At 45.8% G+C, this 27,247-nt stretch overlaps 1 protein-coding gene across 5 annotated transcripts in view; it reads left to right on the top strand.

Moving 5' to 3' along the window:
- Window positions 1-27,247, top strand: part of TCTN1 (tectonic family member 1) — a 275,107-nt gene that overhangs the window by 167,008 nt on the left and 80,852 nt on the right. For all 5 annotated transcript variants that reach the window (XM_069214867.1, XM_069214866.1, XM_069214868.1 and 2 more), the window contains exons 7-8: window positions 13,331-13,351; window positions 16,351-16,476. In XM_069214867.1, coding sequence (XP_069070968.1) covers window positions 13,331-13,351; window positions 16,351-16,476 — 147 coding nt within the window. The remainder of the gene's footprint in view (window positions 1-13,330; window positions 13,352-16,350; window positions 16,477-27,247) is intronic.

The following is a 27,247-nucleotide window of genomic DNA, read 5'->3' as shown; positions in this document are numbered from 1 at the left end:
AGAGCGGATGTCATCCGTGGCTGCTGGGAGTGTGGTTTCGGTGCTGTGGTTGCTCCTGAATCCAGACTGGGAGGGGTCGAGGATGTGGTTGGTCTTGATGAAGTCAGTGAGCTGTGCGTTGATCGCTTTTCCAAATATCTTTGCTGGAAAAAGGAGTGCTGAGATAGGCCTGTAGCTTTTCAGTTCCGTTGGGTCTGTAGAGGGTTTATCTCCGCATGTTTCCAGATGTCTGGGAAGGTGGTGTTGTTTCTCAGCCAACACATCCACCATCATCCATCCACCTAACAACATCATGCACAATTGCATCTAGCATCGGACATTAACACAAGAAAGATTACAGATCCACACACACCTGCCATCATGTGTCCATAGAACCACAATCAGATGCCTACTAACCCCAACATACATCCCCCACAATCAACATCATACACCAAAACACCCACAACCAACATCATGCATCAAGTAATCCACCATCTTACTTTAGCACACCAACCATCATATGCCCCCCACACATACTTTTATAAGCCAACACAACCAATATGCTAGATCTACAAAGCAAATATTTCACCAGTACATCTACGATCTGTAGGAAAGTACCATCTTGCCTGGCATGTTACCCCCATTTTTCACTGTATATATGTTGTTTTAGTTGTATGTGTCACTGGGACCCTGGTAACCCAGGGCCCCAGTGCTCATAAGTGTGCCTGAATGTGTTACCTGTGTAGTGACTAACTGTCTCACTGAGGCTCTGCTAACCAGAACCTCAGTGGTTATGCTCTCTCATTTCTTTCCAAATTGTCACTGACAGGCTAGTGACCATTTTTACCAATTTACATTGGCTTACTGGAACACCCTTATAATTCCCTAGTATATGGTACTGAGGTACCCAGGGTATTGGGGTTCCAGGAGATCCCTATGGGCTGCAGCATTTCTTTTGCCACCCATAGGGAGCTCTGACAATTCTTACACAGGCCTGCCACTGCAGCCTGAGTGAAATAACGTCCACGTTATTTCACAGCCATTTTACACTGCACTTAAGTAACTTATAAGTCACCTATATGTCTAACCTTTACCTGGTAAAGGTTAGGTGCAAAGTTACTTAGTGTGAGGGCACCCTGGCACTAGCCAAGGTGCCCCCACATTGTTCAGAGCCAATTCCCTGAACTTTGTGAGTGCGGGGACACCATTACACGCGTGCACTACATATAGGTCACTACCTATATGTAGCTTCACAATGGTAACTCCGAATATGGCCATGTAACATGTCTATGATCATGGAATTGCCCCCTCTATGCCATCCAGGCATAGTTGGCACAATCCCATGATCCCAGTGGTCTGTAGCACAGACCCTGGTACTGCCAAACTGCCCTTCCTGGGGTTTCACTGCAGCTGCTGCTGCTGCCAACCCCTCAGACAGGCATCTGCCCTCCTGGGGTCCAGCCAGGCCTGGCCCAGGATGGCAGAACAAAGAACTTCCTCTGAGAGAGGGTGTGACACCCTCTCCCTTTGGAAAATGGTGTGAAGGCAGGGGAGGAGTAGCCTCCCCCAGCCTCTGGAAATGCTTTCTTGGGCACAGATGTGCCCAATTCTGCATAAGCCAGTCTACACCGGTTCAGGGACCCCTTAGCCCCTGCTCTGGCGCGAAACTGGACAAAGGAAAGGGGAGTGACCACTCCCCTGACCTGCACCTCCCCTGGGAGGTGTCCAGAGCTCCTCCAGTGTGCTCCAGACCTCTGCCATCTTGGAAACAGAGGTGCTGCTGGCACACTGGACTGCTCTGAGTGGCCAGTGCCACCAGGTGACGTCAGAGACTCCTGCTGATAGGCTCCTTCAGGTGTTAGTAGCCTATCCTCTCTCCTAAGTAGCCAAACCCTCTTTTCTGGCTATTTAGGGACTCTGTCTCTGGGGAAACTTTAGATAACGAATGCAAGAGCTCATCCGAGTTCCTCTGCATCTCTCTCTTCACCTTCTGATAAGGAAACGACCGCTGACCGCGCTGGAAGCCTGCAAACCTGCAACATAGTAGCAAAGACGACTACTGCAACTCTGTAACGCTGATCCTGCCGCCTTCTCGACTGTTTTCCTGCTTGTGCATGCTGTGGGGGTAGCCTGCCTCCTCTCTGCACCAGAAGCTCCGAAGAAATCTCCTGTGGGTCGACGGAATCTTCCCCCTGCAACCGCAGGCACCAAAAAGCTGCATTACCGGTCCCTTGGGTCTCCTCTCAGCACGACGAGCGAGGTCCCTCGAATCCAGCGACTCTGTCCAAGTGACCCCCACAGTCCAGTGACTCTTCAGCCCAAGTTTGGTGGAGGTAAGTCCTTGCCTCACCTCGCTGGGCTGCATTGCTGGGAACCGCGACTTTGCAGCTACTCCGGCCCCTGTGCACTTCCGGCGGAAATCCTTTGTGCACAGCCAAGCCTGGGTCCACGGCACTCTAACCTGCATTGCACGACTTTCTAAGTTGGTCTCCGGCGACGGGGGACTCCTTTGTGCAACTTCGGCGAACACCGTTTCACGCATCCTCGTAGTGCCTGTTTCTGGCACTTCTCCAGGTGGTACCTGCTTCAGTGAGGGCTCTTTGTCTTGCTCGACGTCCCCTCTCTCTTCAGATCCAATTTGCGACCTCCTGGTCCCTCCTGGGCCCCAGCAGCGTCCAAAAACGCCAAACGCACGATTTGCAGCTAGCAAGGCTTGTTGGCGTTCTTTCGGCGGGAAAACACTTCTGCACGACTCTCCACGGCGAGAGGGATCCGTCCACCAAAGGGGAAGTCTCTAGCCCTTTTCGTTCCTGCAGAAACCTCAGCTTCTTCTGTCCAGTCGAAGCTTCTTTGCACCCGCAGCTGGCATTTCCTGGGCATCTGCCCATCTCCGACTTGCTTGTGACTTTTGGACTTGGTCCCCTTGTTCCACAGGTACCCTAGATTGGAAATCCACAGTTGTTGCATTGCTGGTTTGTGTCTTTCCTGCATTATTCCTCTAACACGACTACTTTGTCCTTAGGGGAACTTTAGTGCACTTTGCACTCACTTTTCAGGGTCTTGGGGAGGGTTATTTTTCTAACTCTCACTATTTTCTAATAGTCCCAGCGACCCTCTACAAGGTCACATAGGTTTGGGGTCCATTCGTGGTTCGCATTCCACTTTTGGAGTATATGGTTTGTGTTGCCCCTATCCCTATGTTTCCCCATTGCATCCTATTGTAACTATACATTGTTTGCACTGTTTTCTAAGACTATACTGCATATTTTTGCTATTGTGTATATATATCTTGTGTATATTTCCTATCCTCTCACTGAGGGTACACTCTAAGATACTTTGGCATATTGTCATAAAAATAAAGTACCTTTATTTTTAGTATAACTGTGTATTGTGTTTTCTTATGATATTGTGCATATGACACTAAGTGGTACTGTAGTAGCTTCACACGTCTCCTAGTTCAGCCTAAGCTGCTCTGCTAAGCTACCATTATCTATCAGCCTAAGCTGCTAGACACCCTATACACTAATAAGGGATAACTGGGCCTGGTGCAAGTACCCCTTGGTACTCACTACAAGCCAGTCCAGCCTCCTACACCATCATATGCCAATTTATCAATCATAGATCCACGCAACTAATATGCCAACACATCAAATATCTACACACCCAACACCATAATTCTACACACTCACGGTCACACATTTGTCAACCCAGTATCCTATGACAATACACCCAGCATCATAGGGCCACTGGGCCAACATCATATATAAACTGCCCACCCACCGTTAATGACCACACAAACATAATTATAAGCTAGTTTACCCCCCTCAGTCATACACTCAACAACATAATTCCATACAACCACCATTAAATGTCTATATCTACAACAACCACTGCACACAAACCAATATATGTTCCTACAACCAACAGTATACGTCTACAGATGCCCTATCAGACCTACCAACTGCACCATGAAATACCCCACAGTCACCACCATACACCCACTTAGCCACTCCTATGTTATCTCCCCTGCCATTGTACATTCAAACAACTACCATCATATAAGTTCAGATCAGCATCATGCACTTTCTCACCAAATATCATAGGTCAACATACTGAACATGATGCATCCACACAACAAGCATTTACCAGTCCCAAACATGCCTCAGTTTTAGCTGTTTAGAAATAACAAAAGGAGTGAGAGTTAAGGCTGACATAGTATGATGAGGTTGTGATGCAAGGTGAAGGTATTTCTTAATAAAAAAATAATTTGGAAAAAAAAAAAAAAGACATTCCCTAATAGACTAAATATGAAATGAAATTAAGGTTGACGAATATGTTTAGAGTGGCTTTGGCATAATAAAGTAAAGAAAATACCAGGTTATGGTGCTACCTTCACCTGGTGTCCCAATCCCACCTACAAAGTCAGCCTTAATACCCACCCTAAGTTTACAGTATTCATTGCATCACACACCTCTTCAAACAAAAAATACCACACTATGCAATCATAGTTGTGCACATTATAGGCAATCACCCCACCATCCTCAAAGCCTTCATACAATCCACCCACACTCACAGGCTTACAGCTCTACCCAACACCATATGACAACACAGCCACAGTCCTACAGCCATCATCCTGTATGACTTCTGAAGTATTATTATATGTGCACCGATACACCTGTCTATGACCACTCACACCCTATAGCAAAACCTCCGAGTTATGTTCATACACCCACAACCAGAAACATATGTCTATTTGACAATCAACAACTAACCAAACACCCCCCCAACCTTCACCCACAACACACATTCTTTCCTATATGCAGACACATACAATAGTACATAAACACCATAATAAAGCAGCACACACCATCATATGCCAAAACAATAGTTATACACCCACACAGAAAACATCTACCAAGGTTTTACGTTGTTGACTGCAAGACCTCCATGCTTACAAATATTTTAAACGATTGGCTCAAATACGATCATATTGTAAGATTATTCAAGTAATAACAGGGGTGACATAGCGATCATTGTTTTCTCACACATCAGGTCTACACCAACACAATTAGTATTTATCCATACACCAACATAATTTATAACAAAAACATCAACCCCACCATTAAATTCCAACACTCCAACCGTCATACAGAGCCATTTTACAGTGCTCAACAGTATCACTTCAAAACCGTTGACACCATCATAGAATGTTTAGAAACTTATAAACGCACACTTTCCCAACTAATAAAAAGAGTGGGAGCTAAGTGTGTTTTATTACAGCGTGTTCGAACACAAGGTGATAGTAGCACCTTTACTTGGGAATTTCTATATACTATATAAGCTACTTTAAAAGTATTTGTCAACTTTAATCTAACTTTGTCAACTTCACCGCTTCTTCAACGTAATAAACACGTATTTCCACATGTAATATTACAGTGGAAAAGTCATTTGTGTCATATTATTTCTATACTGGGACCTAAGTAACCTGAAAACTCTATCAGCCCCACGGTGTTCAGCAACAGGCAGCAAAGCCATCAATCAAAATAAACGTGATAGTAATACTCCAATAGCCAGCAATCAATAGGCCCTGGACCTTCCTGGATGTCTGCCATTATATGCGCTCTAAGGGCAGCTTTTCCAATGATTGCCTGAGATTGAAAACAAAATGAATCCATTTAAAGAGGAAATACACGCCTTGCCTGATTTATTTAACTTGGATACCAGCACAATGGCCTATCAAACGGTAAGACGCGAAGGAATAATTGCCAAACGGAGCGTAGTTCGGAGGCAAACCAAGGAGACTCCACTTTTCACGGACACGGCTTCAAAATGTGATACTTTGGTCTGTAGGTGATAATGAAATCCAACATTTACTTGATTAAAAAACATAATTCCAGTGCATACAGTTTCCTAAACTATCACCAAGCTACATTTAACTTTTTTTTGTTCTTTAAACATGCCAGAAAAAGGCAGGTGCAGATTCACATTACCTACTTGCATTGAGGTGAATTTAAAAAACATTCTGAAAGTCACTTTAACAAAATATGTTTGTCTACAGGCATGAAATATCTGGTTATGGGTAAAAAAAATGTATAACTGCTGGATAGGAAAAACCAAAAGGGAATAAAACATACATGCAGATGTGCAGAAGGTATTATACTTTTATTTAATAATTTTTCAGGGATTGGAGAGCGATAGGAGGTGAGGGGCATCCTGACCCACTCAAGGTGTCTCCGTTATTTTTCTGAATTATAGGTATACTTTCTGCAAACATTTTCATCTGGTCACTGGGATCACAGAGAAGCTACAATAGTTTCCCAGTCTTGGGATGACTGGGGGGGCAGAATTAGGGCACTTAAGTTTCTGTATTGTACATATTTATTGGTTCTTCATTTGAGATTGGTGTGGCTTTTTCCATGTAAGGCTTTATCGGTTAGACTGATGCAATTAAACTATATGCGTGCCTCATTTGGGAGCCAGAATAGTTGTTTAAGAGATTCGCTAGTTGGTTCATGTGATCTCAAGTTCACTATAGGTGTGAGACCTTTTGTCAGCTTCGCACGGGTGGCTAAATTCGAGAATTCCCATGTTATCCTAAATGAAGGGTGAGCTTGTTTATCAGATATCTATCTCTGAATGGCTTGGGGGCAGTGAAATATGTAGGGAGCCACTGTGGCTGTGAGAGCACTTGTAATCTTCTAAAGAGCTTGGCTTTAAGAGGAAGCTGTGTGTCTTTAGAATGTAATTGGTATTCTGTAGTGAAATACTGCATGACCCGTAAAGGTTGGTGTATGCAAGTACTAAAGAGCAATGGGAATACAGCCGTCTAGTCACGATCCATCAAAAATGCTTTAAGTCACATGAGGTTAGAAGACACACACCAACCAATCTCTGATTTGATTAGGAAGTAACTCTGCATTCACTCTGTTAAAAGCTGCTGAAAAATCCATATGAATCTGTATCGTGGCTGTCATTGATTGAGGTCTTTGAGCTTATTTGGTTTTGTACCCTCCACAAACTCCCAAAGCTGCACATCTTCGTTCTTGTATCGAGGTTGTACACCTATTTAGTGCTCAAGATTTATGCTGATTAATGCTTGCAAGGTTTCTAAAAAAAAATATTTAAAAAAAAATGTATGCTGATTGAGGAGGCATTCGAACACATGCAAAAGCTGAACCATTGTTGTGGACTCGGTGGAGGCATAGTGGTAGTAGTGTCTCCTGGAAGGATTTGTTGCTATCATGAGGCTTAGCACGGCCAGCTAGTCATTAGGTTGATGGATTGATATTGATGCTGGACAAGTGTCGTGTCCATTGGTGATGTAGAGTGTCTTGCTGCATTGAGGGCCATTAGCACCTCTGATGGTGAGAAGGAGCCAAACTGTGTAAGAGAAATTTAGGAAATAGATTTGGGAAAACAAAGAGGACACTTGAGTCTGGATTCTAATTTATAGCGTTTTTGTGACTCTTTATTTTGGATACAAGAAATTTGTGAGGTAGGTTCTTTCAAACAGAGCAAATGTTGTGAGGCACATTTGAGTTTTGTTTCTTTTGATACACTCCCACAAGGGACTTTATATATAGTGTTTTTGTTTTCTGACTTGCGTTATTCTTTGAGCAGAGTTAAAGTTTGGCTTATTCCATTATATAGGAAAATGTTCTTGTTCATTTAAGGTAAAGGGATCCTTTCTTAAAGTTTAGAATGTATGCCCTCCACTAAAGAACACAGCTCTCTCCAGCTAGCACACTCATAAGATCAGTTTAGTGTTTCTCAAGGGGACAAATATTTTGTTGTGAGGAATTGCACTCTTTATTTTTATAAAGTAGCTTTGATCACATTTTTTACTTTCAATACAAAAGAGATGGCAAAATGAAATTCATTAACTGCCATTTGATCATTTGATTTAGTAATTCAGATGTCCTCAGGACAAAACCAAAGCATCTTCCTTAAGTGATTCATGAGATCTGTAGACAAAAGGCTGACCATCCAAACGAAACGTAACCACAAGGAGTGTGGAGCAAAAATCATTAAGGTGGTGGATCTTTGATGCCTTCAAAACACACTTGATGGAATTGCCCAGTCTGTCATCCTACATAAGCGCATGTAATAGAGTTGCATATTCAGGTAGGCTTTTGTTATCCACCCAACCAATGTCTTTATCTTCCAGGCGCCTATCTAGAATAGACCTAACCGTACCAATGATACGGAAACCTCCCCCATATTCTCAAACCTCATGGACGAGATTTCAGAAAGGTGGCCCAGATTTGTACCCCTGTACCCAGTGATTAATCATGTGATCTGTACAAACAAGCGAGCAAACAGTGTGAAGAGACCAGAAGAGGGCATGTGTTTGAGCTACAGACAAGTGAAAATACTAATACCATTATCCAGTATTCTTCTCCATTGCCTTTATGGATTTTTTGGCTAATGACACTACAAATATTTTATATGCACATGAATGCAAATAATGTGCAGAGGGCTGTGCAAACAAAACAAAACTATTAAGCAAAAGATGAAAACAGAAAGAACTCCAAGAAGGGTGCAGTTTTGTGAAGCTTCATATTCAGTTCCTTCCCTCAGCCCTGGCGATTGAGTTCTAAAATAGTTTTCAGGTGGCTGAGACTTAATAGGGGAGCATGTAGCACCCACTGAGGTACATTCTGCGAGAGGAGCATGGACACTAAGATTGCGTCTGATTTGGTGTTCTGTGCCTCCTTCTGTGACCACAATAAAAATAAATATTGCAACGTTGGCATGTCGCAGATAGGACTAGCACTGCAAGTTCCAGGGTACTAGTCTGCTATATACACACCATAGAGGCAGAGTTTCATTTAAGAAAATGATTGTGGGGCATCAAAGGGTGTGATGACTGGTTTGTTTCTTTTCTCATTGTTGAGGGACAAAATAATGTCTGGGGCTGAGCACACCTCAAGCATTGTGGGTTGTTTTCAGTAGAGAAACAGTTAGTGGCCTCACATCATATTGATAGAGTTGCTGGTCTCTCAGCTTCAAAGGCCCTATAGACTGTGATAGCAAAGGCTGAAATCTCAAGCCTGGGAAAGAATCCTGGGGCTCTCCCTGCTCCTTATTGCGTCTGCTAGTGTTATAATCTTTCCCACCTAATTGGGCACTTCTTTAGTTGACTTGATGCTTCCCAACGAGAAACATAAGGAGAAGAACATGTTGAAAGACCAGAGTTCTTCAAGCACCATGATTCACAAGCAAGCTACCAGGTATTTCCATGAGAATTGACATCTGTTGAAGAGGGAGCTTTATGGATTCACTAAACAATCTCTAAACTAAAGCTCAGATCATTAAAGAGAAAGTGACAGCAAGAGTGCAAAATTAAATGTTTATGATCAGAGTTTCAATTGGCCAAACAGGGCACAAAGAGAACCTCTGGGTGGCTGGACAACTCAAGAAGCCAGACCAACAGCAGAAGTGGTAGAAACAAACAAGAGGATTTCAACTTTCCAGCAGCACACCATCACCTCTGTAATGTAGAGGGACCCTAGAACAGAGAGGTTGAAAATGTGGAATCTGTGGCCGACATCTGCATCATTGGCATTCTTGTACTCTGTAAGGGTCAGGCATTGATGGACTTGATACATGTTTTTTCTGGAAACTCGTGCTAGATCTTAAACAGATTTTTTCAGAGAAAATTGTGATAACCTAACCATTAGCCTCTAAACAGCTATGTGGTGAAGTAAGGGCAGTCTCAATGTGATAGTGGCATTGAGGATGGTAGATGCCCAAGATCAGGTATTGAAAGCAGATGCCTTAAAGAAGAAAAATGTTTTATTGAGGAGGAAGGGTTCTTATGCCTCATTTTAGTTGGGACTTTTAAATGGGGAGGTAAGTAATGCAATCAATCTTAAACGAGCGTGTTAATCTGCAAATGGAATCCTAGGTTTGCAAAAGATCGGGAGTGCAGATTTAAACAACGAGGAGGTGATAATGTGTTTTTGATCCATTGTCGGTGTCCCTAATTCTTAGGAAACTTGTAAAGGTGTCTCTAGGTTCCAGGGATTAGTATACCCAAATGACTTCTGTACTTGTAAAACGTTCTGTTTAAGGTTATTCTCTGGTTCAACACATATCATTCATTGGTAGGAAGATGTACACACTCCTTTCCTTTCTTATTCCTCTACCAATTTCTTTCCCTCGCCAAATTAAAGAGGAAAGTGTGTAGGTTATTTCGCCCATAGTGCATCCTGAACGTTAAAAAAAAAACATATTTGTGATTGAAGTGGGGTTTAGATTAGTAGAATATTGGCTTATGAAATAGGAACAGTAACTGAGTATTTCACATTATTCATTCTCTGAACCAATGTCCTATCTCTTCTTTCTTAATAAAGAGGTGTTTAAAAATAATAGTTCCACGTTGACTAATTAAGATCCTTTATTTGAAGTGCATTGTCCATCTAGTAAAGTTCCAAATAAGAAAATAACAGAGTATACACCTCCCCTTGTTGGACTTGTCCATCCTGTTTTGAAAGCCATATACATTTTCCACAGGTTTGTAGAACAACGTGTGGGTGAATGCCTAGGTGACATAAACTTGGACAACAGCAGTACATACTCAGTATACTTTGATAATAATATCCCTATTTATCGGCCCACTTCTCCTTGGGCAAGTAATACACGTCATGAATTTCATAACGCTGACCCACAGGTATGCTGTACAGCTTTCATTTCTTGACATCAGTTGTGTATTGCTACTTGTACATACCAGTTATAGCACACCCCTTGGCCTACGTAGTTTGCATCCGGAAGACTAAACATATAGGGCCTGATTACAACTTTGGCGGAGGGGATTAATCCGTCCCAAATGCGACAGATATCCCACCCGCTGTATTACGAGTCCATTATATCCTATGGAACTCATAATACGGTGGGCAGGATATCCGTCACATTTGGGACGGATCAGCCCCCTCCGTCAAAGTTGTAATCAGTCCCTAAATCTTTTCCTTTTAGATTTAAATCTTTTTTTATTGAACCATCAGACTATAATTTTAGTAAAATGTAACTTTTGCCATAGCTGCAATGTATTCACTCAAACTTTCCTGTCTATCTCTTAACGACCATAACTCACACAAGTTAGTATTCACCCATGTAGGAAAGATTGGTGGGTAAAGGGAGCGAGATCGGACCCAAAGGAACTCAATGTGACAGTGGCCTGTGCACGTTTATTTACATAATGAGGCACAAACAATATTCCATTGAGTGTACCATGAAATGTTCGGTTTTCTCTCTCTCAGCTGTGGAATGGCGATGAGATCAGATCGCCATTTACCGTCTTTTAAGTTCCTACAAAAAGATGACCATCCCAACCTGCCCTTCACGCTAGTGTAAAAAAAAAAAAATCTTTGCTGCCTCAGGTTGCATAAATAAGAATGTATTTCCTCTTTTGTCAGATTCTAAGCTTTGCCGAGAACAAGGGAAGCCTTAACATGAAGGATACTTAACTACATTTTTTTAATCCAGAAGTTCTGTTGCCATGTTAGGGTCACCTAGCTCTGTTCTAGAAAAATGGGAACCTTCGAGCCAACCCAACATCATTTTTTTCTTCCGGGCTGTGGCCCTTATCTCCCATTCTTATTGGTCATTCATTTCTGTCATACAGTGTCCTAGCCCACCTCCTGAAGCTGAGGACCCTTGATGGGTAGACTTAACAGTGTCACTATATACACCTCAACACTGTCTACTACTGAACTAAGAAAGCTGTGCTGCTCGCCTTGTTGGTCTCCAACCTCCAGACGAATACATAACTCCAGGATTCAGATCCTTGCAGACTTTGCCTTGTTTTCCAACTGTTCAGCCTTCAATGCAAGACGTGGTATTGAGGACCAATCACACTCCTCACTTCTCTAGCACATCTGGGCTGTGTCATCATCCTCTTTCGTGGCCTTCTCTATCACCAGCACTCTACAGTCCAATATGTCAATGCTGTTATCTGTGTCATCAACCCTGCTTCATTTATCCCAGCAGTTATATGTTAGTGGAAAGGGTACTCCATAGCAACAGCAACGGAGTACCCTTCCCTCCAAAATAATGGTCTGTCTGCGAAATGTAAAAGTTGGCAGACCATAGTTTGGCGACAGCTGAGACTACCATCTCCGCTGTGGCAAAACTTCTCTGAAGGCCCGACAGAGTAGGGGCTGCTGGAGAATTGGCTATATGTCAGTCAATCCAATTTAGATGGGTGGACATATAGCTGTTTTTTTTTTTTTTTTACTGCTCATCAAATAGCATAAAGGGCAGTAAAAACACAAAAATAACCCCCTACGCCAAGGCAGATTACTTCCATTGCAAGAGGATCATGTTTTTATTTTTATTTTTTAAAACTGAATCCCACTTTGGAGATTTGTTTTTGAAAATAAAAAAAACTTTGTAATTTTGCCCTATGGCTCCGTCATGTTTGACGGAGCCATACGTCAAAGTTACAATGCATCCACAGGAACCATCTTGATGGCGGATCCTGTGAAAGCTAGAAATGTCTGTCAGGTCAAAGGGAATTTCTAAGTTTTTCTGTCGACTCCTCCGCTAGGGCGACAGAGTGAAATGCTCCATCTCCTTAGCAGAGGACAGCCTGACTGCCTAAATTTACATCGGGCCCTATGTCTTCTATATGGCTAGTTGCACCTTTTTGTTGTCATTGTAGCCAAGCAATCCTTAGATTCCACAGTATCCCTTGCTCGTCCACTTGAATAGCCCTGGGATATGTAAAAGTTTACACAGAATTGTTAAACTCTTACGTTATGGGCCATTATAAACAATGTAAAAATACAAGATATTCTGTTAAAAACAGAAAAATGGTAAAACTACGAGTCGTTATTAATGTTTACAATTAGTCAAACTGTTTTAGTATTAAATACAAGTTTTGTGTATGTCTAAGGATTGTTTATCTTGTTTCCTCATATTAATAAAATCGTTTGGGAGTTTATGATTATGATAGTCATTTTACATTATGGACTATTTTAAACAATGTACAAATACAAGATATTCTGTTAAAAAAAGAAAAATAGTAAAACTACGAGTCGTTATTAAAGTTTACAATTAGTCAAACTGTTTTAGCATTAAATACAAGTTTTATGTATGTCTAAGGATTGGTCATCTTGTTTCCTCATATTAATGAAATCGTTTGGGAGTTTATGATTATGTTAGTCATCTTATTGCTGAAATGACTGGAGTTCAAATATCAACGTGTTGGCTTCAAAATGGATGGTTAACTTCTAGCAAGCTAGCGCTTTTTTAGTAGCATAATTTGCCAGTTTATCAATTCTTTAAACGATAGTGAAAATGTTATGTCATACAGTAAATTATGTTTAAAATGTTTGTATTTGTCTAGGCTCCGAATTCAAGTCAAACGGTAAGTATCTTTATTCTTTTCTTCAACTTTAATTTTCTCGTGATGTAAAACCAACATGTTTTACGCATGCGTTTTCCTGTAATTTTGGTTGCTTGTTTAGTGCTTATTCTTGTTTAATGCAGAGAAGGCACCGCAACTGAAAAGGGGGAATAATAGAGATGGAGAGATGACTGTTAGCCGGAAGGAGGGCAGATGGAGTGTGTGTGTTGACAATGTCGGGCTTGCCCGTTTAGCACTCCTGTGACCTAGAGGCTGTGTCCGTGCGCCGAGGGGCGAGAGCAGGAAGGAGGCAGAATGAGAGAGGGAGTCCAGGCTAGGATAAAGGGAATGGGAGAGCAGAAAGAAGGGAGATTCCCGTTCTCTCATGTTGTCTGCTTCAGAGCAGAGGACACGAGGGAACGGAAGAGAGGGAAGATAACCAGTGAACATGAAACAGTGAAAAGTAAGCTTAAATAAAATAAGGACTGGTTACCTACACACCCTTAGTACCCCTGTAATCCCCAAGAGAATTTACAGTTTGTCTGGTAATCTCGCACTGACCATTGCAGTTTCTCCTCCTCAAATTTTGTCAGGGAATTAAAGTCATATTTTCAACTCAGTTCAGGGGAACACAGTTGGCTATCTCCGCGTTACCCCCATTCACAACTCATGATGACGTGGGAACACGGTTCTGGGGAAAACACATACATTGCAGTACTGTTAATTCCCTGGGCGTGCGTTAGTGTTGTCATTTTACGGGACAACTCGGCATGAGGCGCGTTTTCTTTTCATTGGCTATTAATATTCTTCAGTTCATATTCATGATCGAGAATCTATAGTGGTCTGCTGTTGTCGACAAAAAGAGACCTTACATACAGCATCCATTTTAGGACATCCTCATTCCTCACTCCTGATCCCTACTTCTCAACCCTGCTTCTCATCCATAATCCCTACTTCACATCCATCATACATCATCCCTACTTCTCTTCCATTATCCCTACTTCTCATCATCATATATCATCCCTACTTCTCATCCATCATCCCTACTTCTCATCCCTGCGTCTCATCCCTGCTTCTCATCCATCATCCCTACTTCTCATCCATCATATATCATCCCTACTTATCATCCATCATCCCTGCTTCTCTTCCATCATCCCTGCTTCTCATCCACCATCCCTGCTTCTCATCCATCATACATCATCCCTACTTCTCACTTCTCATCCATCATCCCTACTTCTCATCCATCATCCCTGCTTCTCATCCATCATCCCTACTTCTCATCCCTGCTTCTCATCCCTACATTTCTTCCATCATCCCTACTTCTCTTCCATCATCCCTGATTCTCATCCCTCATCCCTGCTTCTCATCCCTACTTCTCATCCATCTTCCATCATTCCTACTTCTCATGCCTCAGCCATCATCTCTACTCCTCATTCCTCATCCCTCAGTCATAACAACACAATTTCAGTTTTGTGAAACACACCTTCACACTGATTGGTTGGGAACAGCCAATCAGAGTTATGAGAGAGAGAGCTGCATTCTATTTCAGTGAAAAATAGCCTCCTCATTGCACATGGTGGGTGAAGGGGGAGGAGAGGAAATGCAACTGTGTGTTTGTATCCAGTGAATTCAAGGCTGCACAATATTTCATTTTATTTAACTCAGTGTTTTTCTGTTTGCACAGGCCTCTGCAGAAAGCTCTGCTGGTTTGGGAAATACAAGGAGCACACAGCCTTGGCCATAAATCAGCTCTTGGAGAAAGGGTTATACAAGTCATCTACAGTTCAACCAAAACCTTTCTGGTTTCAGTTTCATATGTAGAAACAAAATGTTTAAAATCAATTCTGGTGACAGTGCAATCCAATTCATCCAAACCTTTTCTGGTTTCATTTTTATTTGTAACAAATAGAAATGTTTAAATCTGAGCCTGCTTTTTATTTGTAACAAATAACATGTTTACATCTGAGGCTGCTTTTATCTCTGAGAGCTGTTGTTTTTTCTTTTCTGAAACCAGAAAGATTTTCCATGAACTGTATACCCCTTTCTCCAAGAGCTGATTTATGGCCCTAGCAGTGGGCTCCTCCTATTTCCCAAACCAGCAGAAATGTAAGAATGAAGCTCTCTCTCATAACTCTGATTGGCTGTTCCTAACCAATCAGTGTGAAGGTGTGTTTCATAAACTGAAAATGTGTTGGTATGACTGAGGAATGAGGAGTAGGGATGATGGTTGAGGCATGAGAAGTAGGAATGATGGATGCGAAATAGGGATGAGAAGCAGGGATGAGAAGTAGGGATGATGGATGAGAAGTAGGGATGATGGATGATGGATGAGAAGTAGGGATGATGGATGAGAAGTAGGGATGATGGATGATGGATGAGAAGTAGGGATGATGGATGAGAAGCAGGGATGAGGAGTAGGGATGATAGAAGAGAAGCAGGGATGATAGAAGAGAAGCAGGGATGATGGATGAGAAGCAGGGGTGATGGATGAGAAGCAGGGGTGATGTATGATGGATGAGAAGTAAGGATGATGTATGATGGATGAGAAGTAAGGATGATGTATGATGGATGAGAAGTAGGGATGATGTATGATGGATGAGAAGTAGGGATGATGTATGATGGATGAGAAGTAGGGATGATGTATGATGGATGAGAAGTAGGGATGATGTATGATGGATGAGAAGTAGGGATGATGGAAGAGAATCAGGGATGATGGATGAGAAGTAGGGACGATTGATAAGAAGCAGGGATGAGACGCAGGGATGAGAAGTAGGGATGATGGAAGAGAAGTAGGGATGATGGATGAGAAGTAGGGATAATATATGATGGATGAGAAGTAGGGATGATGGATGAGAAGCAGGGATGAGCAGTAGGGATGAAGAGTGAGGAATGAGGATGTCCTAAAATGGATACTGTACTTATGGGCCAATGGATGCCTAAAACATAATCTGTTCCCCAAATTTTAATTTTTGGGAAAATTGGGAAAAAAAAAAACCATAAACGTTTTGATTGCTTTGCAGATTCCGGTAACCGTCCAGTCCATTTTTGTGACATCGATAGATGGGACATTTAACCAAGCAAACATCACGTTTCCCAAGCCTGAATATAACCCGGACACAGGAGTGTGCACAAATGTAGTGCTTCAGGTTGGTTTTTACTTACTCGTCCTTCTTATGCTGCTGCAACCGGAAGCAGTGATTTCTCATGACCTTTTACTTGCTACCTTCACTATTGCACCATTCTTTTCACGCTGTTGTTTTCCTTTCTGTGAAATCATTATGCATCCGTATCTTCTCGTCCAAACGATAAGTAGCTAATATCATTTGGGGATTTAATGACATAGTGTATGTGTATCCCCTTCAAACTGACCTTAGTGATGACATCTTCCTTGAATATTACTTAATCCACGACCATTACCTCGACTTGGCTGTAGCTCTCAAAATGCTAGTACTTGAGATAAAAAATGAAGGCCCTCATTACAACCCTGGCGGTAAATCCCGCTTACCGCCATGCTGACGGCTGTCGAGATACCGTGGCCGCGGCGGAAATCCGCTACAGGTATTACGACCCACATCTTGTAATCCGCCACAATACAGACACCCACACAAGTCCGCCACACCAAAGGTCAGTGATAAACTGGCGATAGCAAAACCTACACTGTCACGCAAACAGAACTACGCCCACACTATCACGAACCACGAATCAACGCGGCGGTCATTCAACTGCGATAATCCATTGGCGGTACACACCGCTGCGCTCAAAATACACACACATTTACAAAACACAACCACATTGGACAATTCAAAATACACACACCTGATACACATACACACACCACACCCACAGCACTATAAAACACCCACCCACATTACCCACAACCCCTTACAATGATTTTCTTGGAAGAAGCAGAGAGAGAAAGAGAATAGCAAACACAACCCCAGCATTCACAGGCACACAACACCATCACTTATACAACATCCACGCAACTCATACACCACACACCAACACAACACATCACACAGCACAACAAACAGTACCTCACACATCACCCACACCACATAATGGCACCTCAAAGACACCCCAGGTTTTCTGAGGAGGAGCTCAGGGTCATGGTGGAGGAAATCATCCGGGTAGAGCCACAGCTATTCGGATCACAGGTGCAGTAGATATCCATTGCAAGGAAGATGGAGCTATGGCGGAGAATTGTCGACAGGGTCAACACAGTGGGACAGCATCCAAGAACACGGGATGACATCAGGAAGAGGTGGAACGACCTACACGGGAAGGTGCGTTCCGTGGTATCCAGATACCAGGTAGCAGTACAGAGGACTGGCGGTGGACCCCCACCTCCTCCCCTACAACTTACAACATGGGAGGAGCAAGTCTTGGCGATCATGCATCCTGAGGGCCTCGCAGGAGTAGCAGGAGGACTGGACTCTGGTAATGCATATCTTTACTATTATATCCCCCCCCCACCTGCATGCTATCACAAACACCTAGCCCAACCCTCACACCCATCACCCCAACACCCCACTGATAACCTACTGTCACAATCCACACATCCCAAAACTAAGGCCTGCATGCCCACAGTGACAACAGCAGCTCTGCACGCCTGGATCAAGATGACCAGCCCGGCCCATCTGGGACCTCGGGACAGTCGGTTCCCCTGCCACTGTCCCAAACCACCACTGAACCTCCCCTCTCAGGAAACACCACCACAGCACCCACCCAGCGGGCCCATCCCTCTGTCCCCGGGACACGTCAAACAGCAGTGTGTCCACCAATACAGGGACCCCAGGCAAACCCACCAACCCGACAATCCGAGGCCTGGGGTCAGTGGCAGTGGGCACACGGTTCAGGGGACAGAGGCACAAGATAACAGGGAAGCTGGGAGGACTGCTGTGCGACAGGGGGAAGACAGGCCCAGGGAACCCACTCTCCATGAGGCACTCTCCAACATCATGGGAGCATACCACCATTCCCAGGAGACCATGGGCAGGGTACTGGCCAAGTTTCAGGAGACCCAGCGGCTGCAGGAGGAACACTACCTGGGAATCAGAGAGGACTTGAAGTCCATTAACAACACCCTGGTCACCATTGCAGGGGTGCTGGCAGACATGGCCAACACCAAGAGGGACACAGTGGCACACCAACGGGCCCCTGACACTAGCCTGAAAGATGAACAGCCCTCCACCCCTGCCGGCGCTAGTGGACAGGAGGTCCCGCCACAGGACCAACAGGCCACTAGCATCCCACCCCCTGCAGAAGGAGAACCAGCCCACAAACGGTCCCTGAGATCCAGGAACAAGACAGAACATTGCCAAGACCCCGCCAGGAAATAACACTCTCCTGATTGTCACCCTTCTGTCCCACTATGTTACCCTGTCCACCTTGAACTGCCATTACTCCACTTCCTATGCCCCCTTGGACAATGCACCTGTGATACCAATAGACTGGACTCCACCATGGACGTTCCTCCACCATCACCCCAGCCCACTGCACAGCCCCCTCCACTTATTAGCACAGAAATAAACACCATTGAATCACAAATCAGTCTGGAGTCAGTCTGTACTTTCACAAATGTGTAATTGTAACCTATCTGAAAAATAGCAATGTCAATGTTCATTTCCACATTCCAATGTTTTTTCCATTGTTGGGCAGCAGTAAACATAGCAGAAGGCAGAAATTGGTACCCAGATCTGTAAAATGGAAAGCCAAAGTGAACTGTCAGGGTCCATACACAGAGGTAAAAAGGCAGAATCATGCAATGTCCTACAGTACTATGATATGAGAGGAGCAGTGCCAGTCTCTTACCTGTGTCTCACTGGAAGTATTGCATGATGATGTTGTTTCGGTTGTCTTTATCTTCTTCTGCCTCCTCCTTCTTCACTGTCCACAGGCTCCACAGCTGCCACAAGACCAACATCAGGCCTATCCTCCTGCAGCAAAGGCACCTGGCGTTGCAAAGCCAGGTTGTGCAACATACAGCATGCCACGATTATCTGGCACACCTTCTTCGGTGAGTAGTATAGGGATCCACCTGTCAGATGGAGATACCGGAACCTGGCCTTCAGGAGGCCAAAAGTACACTCAATTATCCTCCTAGTTCGCCCATGTGCCTCATTGTAGCGTTCCTCTGCCCTTGTCCTGGGATTCCTCACTGGGGTCATTAGCCATGAGAGGTTGGGGTAACGAGGGTCACCTTCAAATATCGAGGGACAACTGTTAGACGTACACCAACCCTAAGGGACTCTCCCATACCCAGACACCTATGTAAACTGTGTTGGGACCTTGGGCTCACCTACTAGCCACACATGGTGCCTCCATACGGGATGCTGCTATTCCTCAAAATGTAAGCGTCCTGCACAGAGCTAGGATACTTGGCATTCACATGGGAGATGTACTGGTCTGCCAAACACACCATCTGCACATTCATCGAATGGTAGCTTTTGCGGTTTCTGTACACCTGTTCATTCCTGCGGGGTGGGACAAATGCCACATGTGTACCATCAATTGCACCAATGATGTTGGGGATATGTCCCAGGGAATTGAAGTCACCTTTCACTGTGGGCAAATCCTCCACCTGTGGGAATACGATGTAGCTGCGCATGTATTTCAGCAGGGCAGACAACATTCTGGACAACATGTTAGAGAACATTGGCTGTGACATCCCTGATGCCATGGCCACAGTTGTTTGAAAGGACCCACTGGCCAGGAAATGGGGTACTGACAGGACCTGTACTAGAGGGGGGATTCCTGTGGGATGGCGGATAGCTGACATCAGGTCTGGCTCCAACTGGGCACACAGTTCATGGATTGTGGCACAATCAAGTCTGTAGGTGATAATGATGTCTGTCTTCCATTGTTGACAGGTCCACCAGCGGTCTGTATATCGAAGGATGACGCCATCTCATCATCTGCCCCAGCTGACGTGCCCTATGGAGGAGAAGGTTGAGCAGAGGGTCATACACCACATAGGTTTCACAAGGGTGTTTAGAACAATTGTGATGTAATCGGTGGTTTGCGCTGTACGTCCGTTTACCTGCCCAAAAGTGCTGTGACGCAGTTAGGTGCCATGCAACGTGGCCCCCTGAAATGGCGGTTGCTTGACCTGTAAGGAGGGACAAGGGGAAATGAGGTAACGTTGTGCAGCGTCGCGGTAGGCGGACGAAGACCGCTGCGCAATTCAGCATTGGTTATCATTGGACCCTATGGGTTCCAGGAGCCAATGACGATGTACGCCGGCGGTGACGGTGCGCACCGCAGCGGACGTGACCGCCATTTTCTCTCTGTTCACTCACTTGATACCTGACCTTCAACAGCAGAGGACCTACGCTGCAAGTGCTGCTGTGACCTGAGTCTGGAAGCAACAATTGCTACAGTGTCTGGAGAAAGGGCCCCTGCCTTCACCGTGGAGGAGTTGGACAACCTGGTGGCTGGGGTCCTACCCCACTACACCCTACTCTACGGTCCACCAGACAAACAGGTGAGTACACTGTGAGCATGATGGATGGTACATGAATGTATGGAGTGGCGTCGATGGAAGATACAGGTGGGGGGTGGGCAGGGGCCAGCATGTGAGGATGGTCAGTGTATGTGTTTTTGGGCCAGGGTGGGAGGTTGTGGCCAATGAGTAAGATGAACCGGACGGAGGAGTAAAATCCATTCTTACTTTACTTTTCCTCTAGGTCAGCATCCACCAGAAGAAGGGTATTTGGCGTGCCATCGCCAAGGAAGTGCGGACCATGGGGGTCTACCATAGACGGAGCACCCACTGCTGCAAAAGATGGGAGGACCTGTGCAGCTGGACCAAGAAGACGGCGGAGGCCCAGCTGGTGATCGCCTCCCAACGTGGAAGGGGTGCCCGTTGCACCATGACCCCCCTGATGTACTGGATCCTGGCGGATGCATATCCGGAGTTGGATGGGCGCTTGAGGGCATCACAGCAGCCACAAGGGGGTGAGTACAGTCTCATGCAGCTAACTTTGCGCGCTTTATGAGGTTTCTGGGTGTGGGAAGTGGGCTGTGGGTTCCCCTTGGCCAGGGCAAATGTGCCAGGCTAGATCCATTGTTAGGCAGGCTCAGTGCCAGTCCATCCCCAAAAGTGTTAGCGGCCCTCTACACCTAGTCAGGTTCCTGTGGGTTCTAGGTGTGCATCAAATGGGTCTAGGCACAGTCCCCCATGGGCATCTAATTTTCCATATCCGGAGTTGGATGGGCGCTTAAGGGCATCACAGCAGCCACAAGGGGGTGAGTACAGTCTCATGCAGCTAACTCTGCGCGCTTTATGAGGTTTCTGGGTGTGGGAAGTGGGCTGTGGGTTCCCCTTGGCCAGGGCAAATGTGCCAGGCTAGATCCATTGTTAGGCAGGCTCAGTGCCAGTCCATCCCCAAAAGTGTTAGCGGCCCTCTACACCTAGTCAGGCTCCTGTGGGTCCTAGGTGTGCATCAAATGGGTCTAGGAACAGTCCCCTATGGGCATCTGATTTTACCCTGAACTGTTAGTGCATGGCCTAGTTCATAGGGCTGCTCCCTGTGTGTTGTGTCCGCCAAAGGTGTGGTGTTGTTGCTGGCATTGAGCATGTGTCTCTTCTGTCTTTCCTCCCCTTTTTGTTTTGTCACCCTGTTCTTGTGTGCATTAGCATCATCTGGCGGAGGAGCATTGGCACCGGAGCAGGAGGGAGCTGCCACCCTGGAGGGTGAATGTACTGAGTCTGAAGGCACCAGTGGGACGGAGGGCGAGGGGAGCTCCACGACGGGGACAGGAGGAGACACCAGTGACAGCGGCGACTCCTCTGATGGGAGCTCCCTTGTGGTGGCGGGCACCTCTGTGCCCACTGCATCAACAGGTACAGCCGCCACCCCCCCTACCAGCACCGCCCTCCTAGCAGACCCTCATAGAGTCTCAAGTGCCCGCTCATCCAGGGCGGTAGGCATCTACTTCGCCCCAGTTACCTTAGGTCCGGCCCCAGTCAGCCCTGCTGCCCTCAGTGAGGACGCTATTGACCTCCTGAGGTCCCACACTGTTTGTCAATCAACTATTTGGAATGCCATCCAGGGTGTCGAGAGGCATTTGCAGCAAACAAATGCATAACTAGAGGGCATTCATTCTGGCGTGGCAGCCCAACAGAGAGCATTTTCAGGCTCTGGCCTCAGCACTGATGGCAGCCATTGTCCCTGTGTCCAGCCTCCCCCCTACAACTTCCACTACCCAGACCCAATCCCCTCTACCTCAGCCTATCCCAAGCACACCATCAGACCAGCATGCACACTCATCAACACACAAGAGTGGACATGGCAAACATAAGCACCACACATCCCACAGGCACTCACACAAGCACCATCCCCATGCAGACACACCAACATCCACTGCCTCCACTGTGTCCCCCTCCTCCACGTCCTCCTCCTCCCTCCCAGTGTCATCTCCACTCACACCTGAATGCACTACATCCTCAGCCACTACCTCCATCACCAGCACGCCCATCACCACACACCGCTCATGTGCATTCACCACCCCCACTACCATTCACACGTCCCCTGTGTCCTCTACCAGTGTGTCTGTGAGCCCTCCTCCCAAAGTACATAAATGCATGCACACACCCACTCAACAGCCATCCACCTCACAACAGCCTCCAGCCCATGCACCGTCACCCAAACTCAGCAGACGTACACCTCCTATAACCACTACCTCTTCCTCCACTCCCAAACCCCCTCCACCTTCCCGTCCCAGTGTATCTAAAAAACTTTTCCTCGCTAACATTGACCTCTTCTCTACACCTCTCCCCGTCCTTCCCCTAGGGCCAGGATGTCCAGATCCCAGCCCAGCACCTCAGCCACGAAATCCTCGAGCACTGTGGTCTCTGCAAGTCCAGTAACATTGCAGGCCGCAACCATCAGGGCTGCCAGTGTGCCACCTAGTGAGGCCAAGGATCACCCTATTTTGCCACCTGCCAAGGTGAAGAAGGGGACAACATGCTGTAGGGAAAAGCCGCACCAACCACCCAGCAAGGCCTCCTCCAAGACAAAAGAGAACAGTGCCAAGGTCCCAGCAGCGACTTCCAAGGTGGGGAAAGGACACAAGGCTAAAGGGAAGTCAGCTCAGGGCACGGAGCCTCCAGGTGAGGGACTGGTGACACCCCTTCTGCAAGACAGAACAGCAACCTGCACCGCCACCTGCACGACCACCTGCGTGCCCTCCATGCACGTCTGCTGCCTCTGCTACAGTCCCCAGCATCATCCCCAGTGGGCAGCCGTCCGAGGCTGCAGGAGACGTCCTGGTGTCTCCCTCCACAGGTGCTGACACATGCATCTCCGCCGCTGACATCGCCGCAACCACCGCCACCTGCCCCGCGACGTGCTCAGACAGTGCCACCACAGCTGACATGAACATCATCCCCAGTCGGCAGTCGGCTGAGGCTGCAGGAGATGTCCTGGACCCTGCACAGAGTACATGAGGCACTGCAACCAGCACTGGCAGTACCAGCAGTTGGCAGGGTGGAGTGTGTCTCTGCCTACATGGAGTATCATGCTACCTGTTCCCAGGAAATCTCGTGGCTCTGACACCCAGGTGCGGGAATGGGAACTGCCACACACCATGTGGAGGACAGCATCCACTACCCCAGTCCTTGGCAGGATGAAGCACTCTGGGCACAAAGCCCCCTCCAGAACCAGTGGAGAACAGGATCCACTACCCCAGACCTTGGCAGGATGAAGCACTCTGGGCACAAAGCCCCCTCCAGAACCAGTGGAGAACAGCACCACTACCCCAGTCCTTGGCAGGATGAAGCACTCTGGGCACAAAGCCCCCTCCAGAACCAGTGGAGAACGGCACCACTACCCCAGTCCTTGGCAGGATGAAGCACTCTAGGCACAAAGCCCCCTCCAGAACCAGTGGAGAGATACATCCACTTGAGAGACTGTGGCTTTGCACTCCCCAGGAGCAAACAGTGGGCATGGAGCCCCCTCGTGGACAGTGGCGTCGTCCCATCATCTGGCTGAGGTGCCCCCTCCCCTTCCCCTTGAGGTGCCTGTTTTTTTTCGACCTGATGCCCCTGCAGTGTTCTCTCTGTTTTGAGGCAGGTATCATGTGTGGGCTTCGCCCATGCATTTTGGGACCACTGGTCCACGGACAATGAATGGAACACTATCCGGACTTGTGTAGTTGCTGTACATATTTGTATATACTGATCTGTTACAGACCTGTTTCCCTATATGGACTTTGGATGATTACACTTGTTACAATCATTTCATTTTGTCCTTGCGTTCTTCCAGAGGATTACGGGGTGTATATGTAATTTTGATGCATGTATTTGTGTGTATGGTGTTGTGGGTGGGGGTGTTGCGTGTTGCATGTGTGTGTCACTCTTTTTCCTCCCCCCATTCCCCTGTGTGGTAGGTGCAGTACTCACCATGGTCGTCGCCGCCGTCTTTGTTCCTGGTAGAAGAGGAGGTAAACCAAGATTGGTAGCACCTGTAACTTGGGCTCCATTGCGTCCTGGTTCCTCGTTGGGTGTCGAGAGGTGAGTTGTTTCCATTCCAAGTACTGTTTCCGCCGTGCTTTTGATGGCGTTGGTACCTCCCCGGAAAAGCTGGCGGATTGATGCCTTGTAATACAGTGGGCTGTACAATGTCTTCCGCCTGTCTGTTGGCAGTTACCACCGCTGTTTGTTTCTACCGCCATGGCGGTCGGAGTGTTAAACTGTCTCTCTGTGTTGGCGGTTTCTGCCATGGTCGTGATTCACTATTTTTTTACTGCCGTCCTGTTGGCGGTATTACCGCAGCTTTAACACCGACCGCCAGGGTTGTAATGAGGGCCTAAATCTGTCAAGTGAAAGTAATGACAAGTCCATGTAATGATCATATAACGACTTGCAGTGCTATTAGATATTCAAGTGGATGTTTGCCCAGTAGGCACTGCCCTCGTGGGGAGTGCGTACCTAATGCAAAGGCTGCTGATTTATGGGAGGCAGCACCTGCCCCAAGGCTACCATTTGTGCTGAACTGTATTAATACACAAGGCTGCTGTTTTGTGAAATGTTGCAACAGAACACATGATTGATGTATTGTGGGAGGGTTATGTCACATGGTAAGCCACTTTTGTGATAGGTTATAGCCACCCATGCACTATAGCCACACTGGAGGCCAACATTTTATGACGAATTATACCAGCACACACACAAGACCATAATTTTGTGAGACGCCATAGCCGGTTCTGAGATAGACAAGTAGTTAAGTCACCATTCCATAAGGGGCCCTGTTCGGGAAGCTCAAGTCCTAGTACCAACACACTTCTGTTGGCAATGTGTATCACCACCTTTTGTAGTTGTACAGTTTTTCAAAATATTAACACTTACTGACTTCACCTGATTCCTTCACCTAATGATACCCGCAGCATTTCAGAGCCCACAATAGGTTGGTGTGTCACAAAAATGAGATTTGGCCCAGTATCTGAATTGTGGGCTATATACTATATGATCTGTGTTATACTACTCATTTCTGGTTTGACAATACGCTGTGATTCTAGGAAAAGCACTTCATTCATCTGAGTGCTTTGAAAAGGGAAATGGTACACTAGTTGTACATGCAAACGCGAGTTGTAATTGTTCATGTTATGTTGTGTTGGGTTATGAACCTTTGTTTTACAGATTTCTCCTGTTTGTGCGGCTTCTTATTGGAAAACACATACCTTGTAGAATTCGTAGTTCTATGTCCATTCATCAGTTTGACATCCTTGGGTCTGCCAGGAAAGTGGGAAGCCTTGATGTTGGGGAAACCTGTAGGCGCTCCTATGATACTGACTCAACATTTCATATTAAGAACCAGTTTTCTGGTGAGCTGACAAGTACTAAATACTGAAGTATGAAATGAAAATTGAACTGTTTATGGGAGACTGGCTGGCACAGGAGGATGGCACAATGGCCAGATGCATCTCCTAATATGTGGAATGAAGGAGATGAGCTTTAATTTCCAAACATTTGTAAGTTTCCTTTCCATGGTTCAGGTAGTGTTTTAGACTTCAGAGCCCTGAACATGAACATCTCTTCTCCTGAGTCATCTGTGCAGTACTTGGGCAGATGCTGATTGGGTTAAAGGTGATCACTGGTGTCATGCAGTAGATTGTGAACAAAGCACAATGTCTTGGATTTTAATTGTTCATCTCTTTCTGCTCGAACCAGTAAAAGGCGTCCAGCAAAGATGTGAAGCAGTTGACTTTTCAATCCTAATATTTTCCTGGCTGCAAGATTCTGGATTCGATAGAGCCGGGGGCAATCCATTTATGGCAACCTTGAGCTAAAGTCTTTGCAGTTGTTAGGCTGGGAACTGATTAAGAAAAGCACAAAGTAGAAACTCTGACAAGGGTGACTCTTCAAATTTGCCAAAACTAGTCTAATGTTTTCTTGGCTGCGTTTAAGTCATTGGTCAAGTGGCACACCATTGGGACTCCACTCATAAAGGGGAGAATCCCAGTGGTTCAAATCTAAAAGAGCTTGCAAGGGCAGGACCTCTGTCGTATGGTTATTGAGGCACTGCTGGGTATGTTGGACCCAGATGTGGACATCTTCCAGGTAGCTTGCCAATTGATTTGATCCCTTTTCCACATGTGCCAGATTTTGGGGCTCTCACAATGTCAGCCAATCTGACATCATTATAATGAAGGGGCTCAAGTGAGAGGGCAGACCATTCTAGGTCTCCCTATTGGCAAACGGTCAATACAGTGAGGCAGATTCCTAGTTTGACTTGCTGGGTGTGATAAAAAACAAAAATAGCTTTACTAATACCCCACTTTCTTCCTAGTCTACACAAATAGTTCTGTATAATCTTTAACTGTAGAACATGATTTAACAGTTTTCATGTTTGCTTAACTAAATTAAACAGGTAATGTAAAACAAATGCTTGCTGTGTGATGTGTATTATGATC

The sequence above is a fragment of the Pleurodeles waltl genome, chromosome 11, assembly GCF_031143425.1.
Source record: "Pleurodeles waltl isolate 20211129_DDA chromosome 11, aPleWal1.hap1.20221129, whole genome shotgun sequence".
Taxonomy (NCBI): Eukaryota; Metazoa; Chordata; class Amphibia; order Caudata; family Salamandridae; genus Pleurodeles; species Pleurodeles waltl.
Note: the sequence above shows the minus strand (reverse complement) of the source record. Positions and strands in the feature narration are given on the sequence as shown.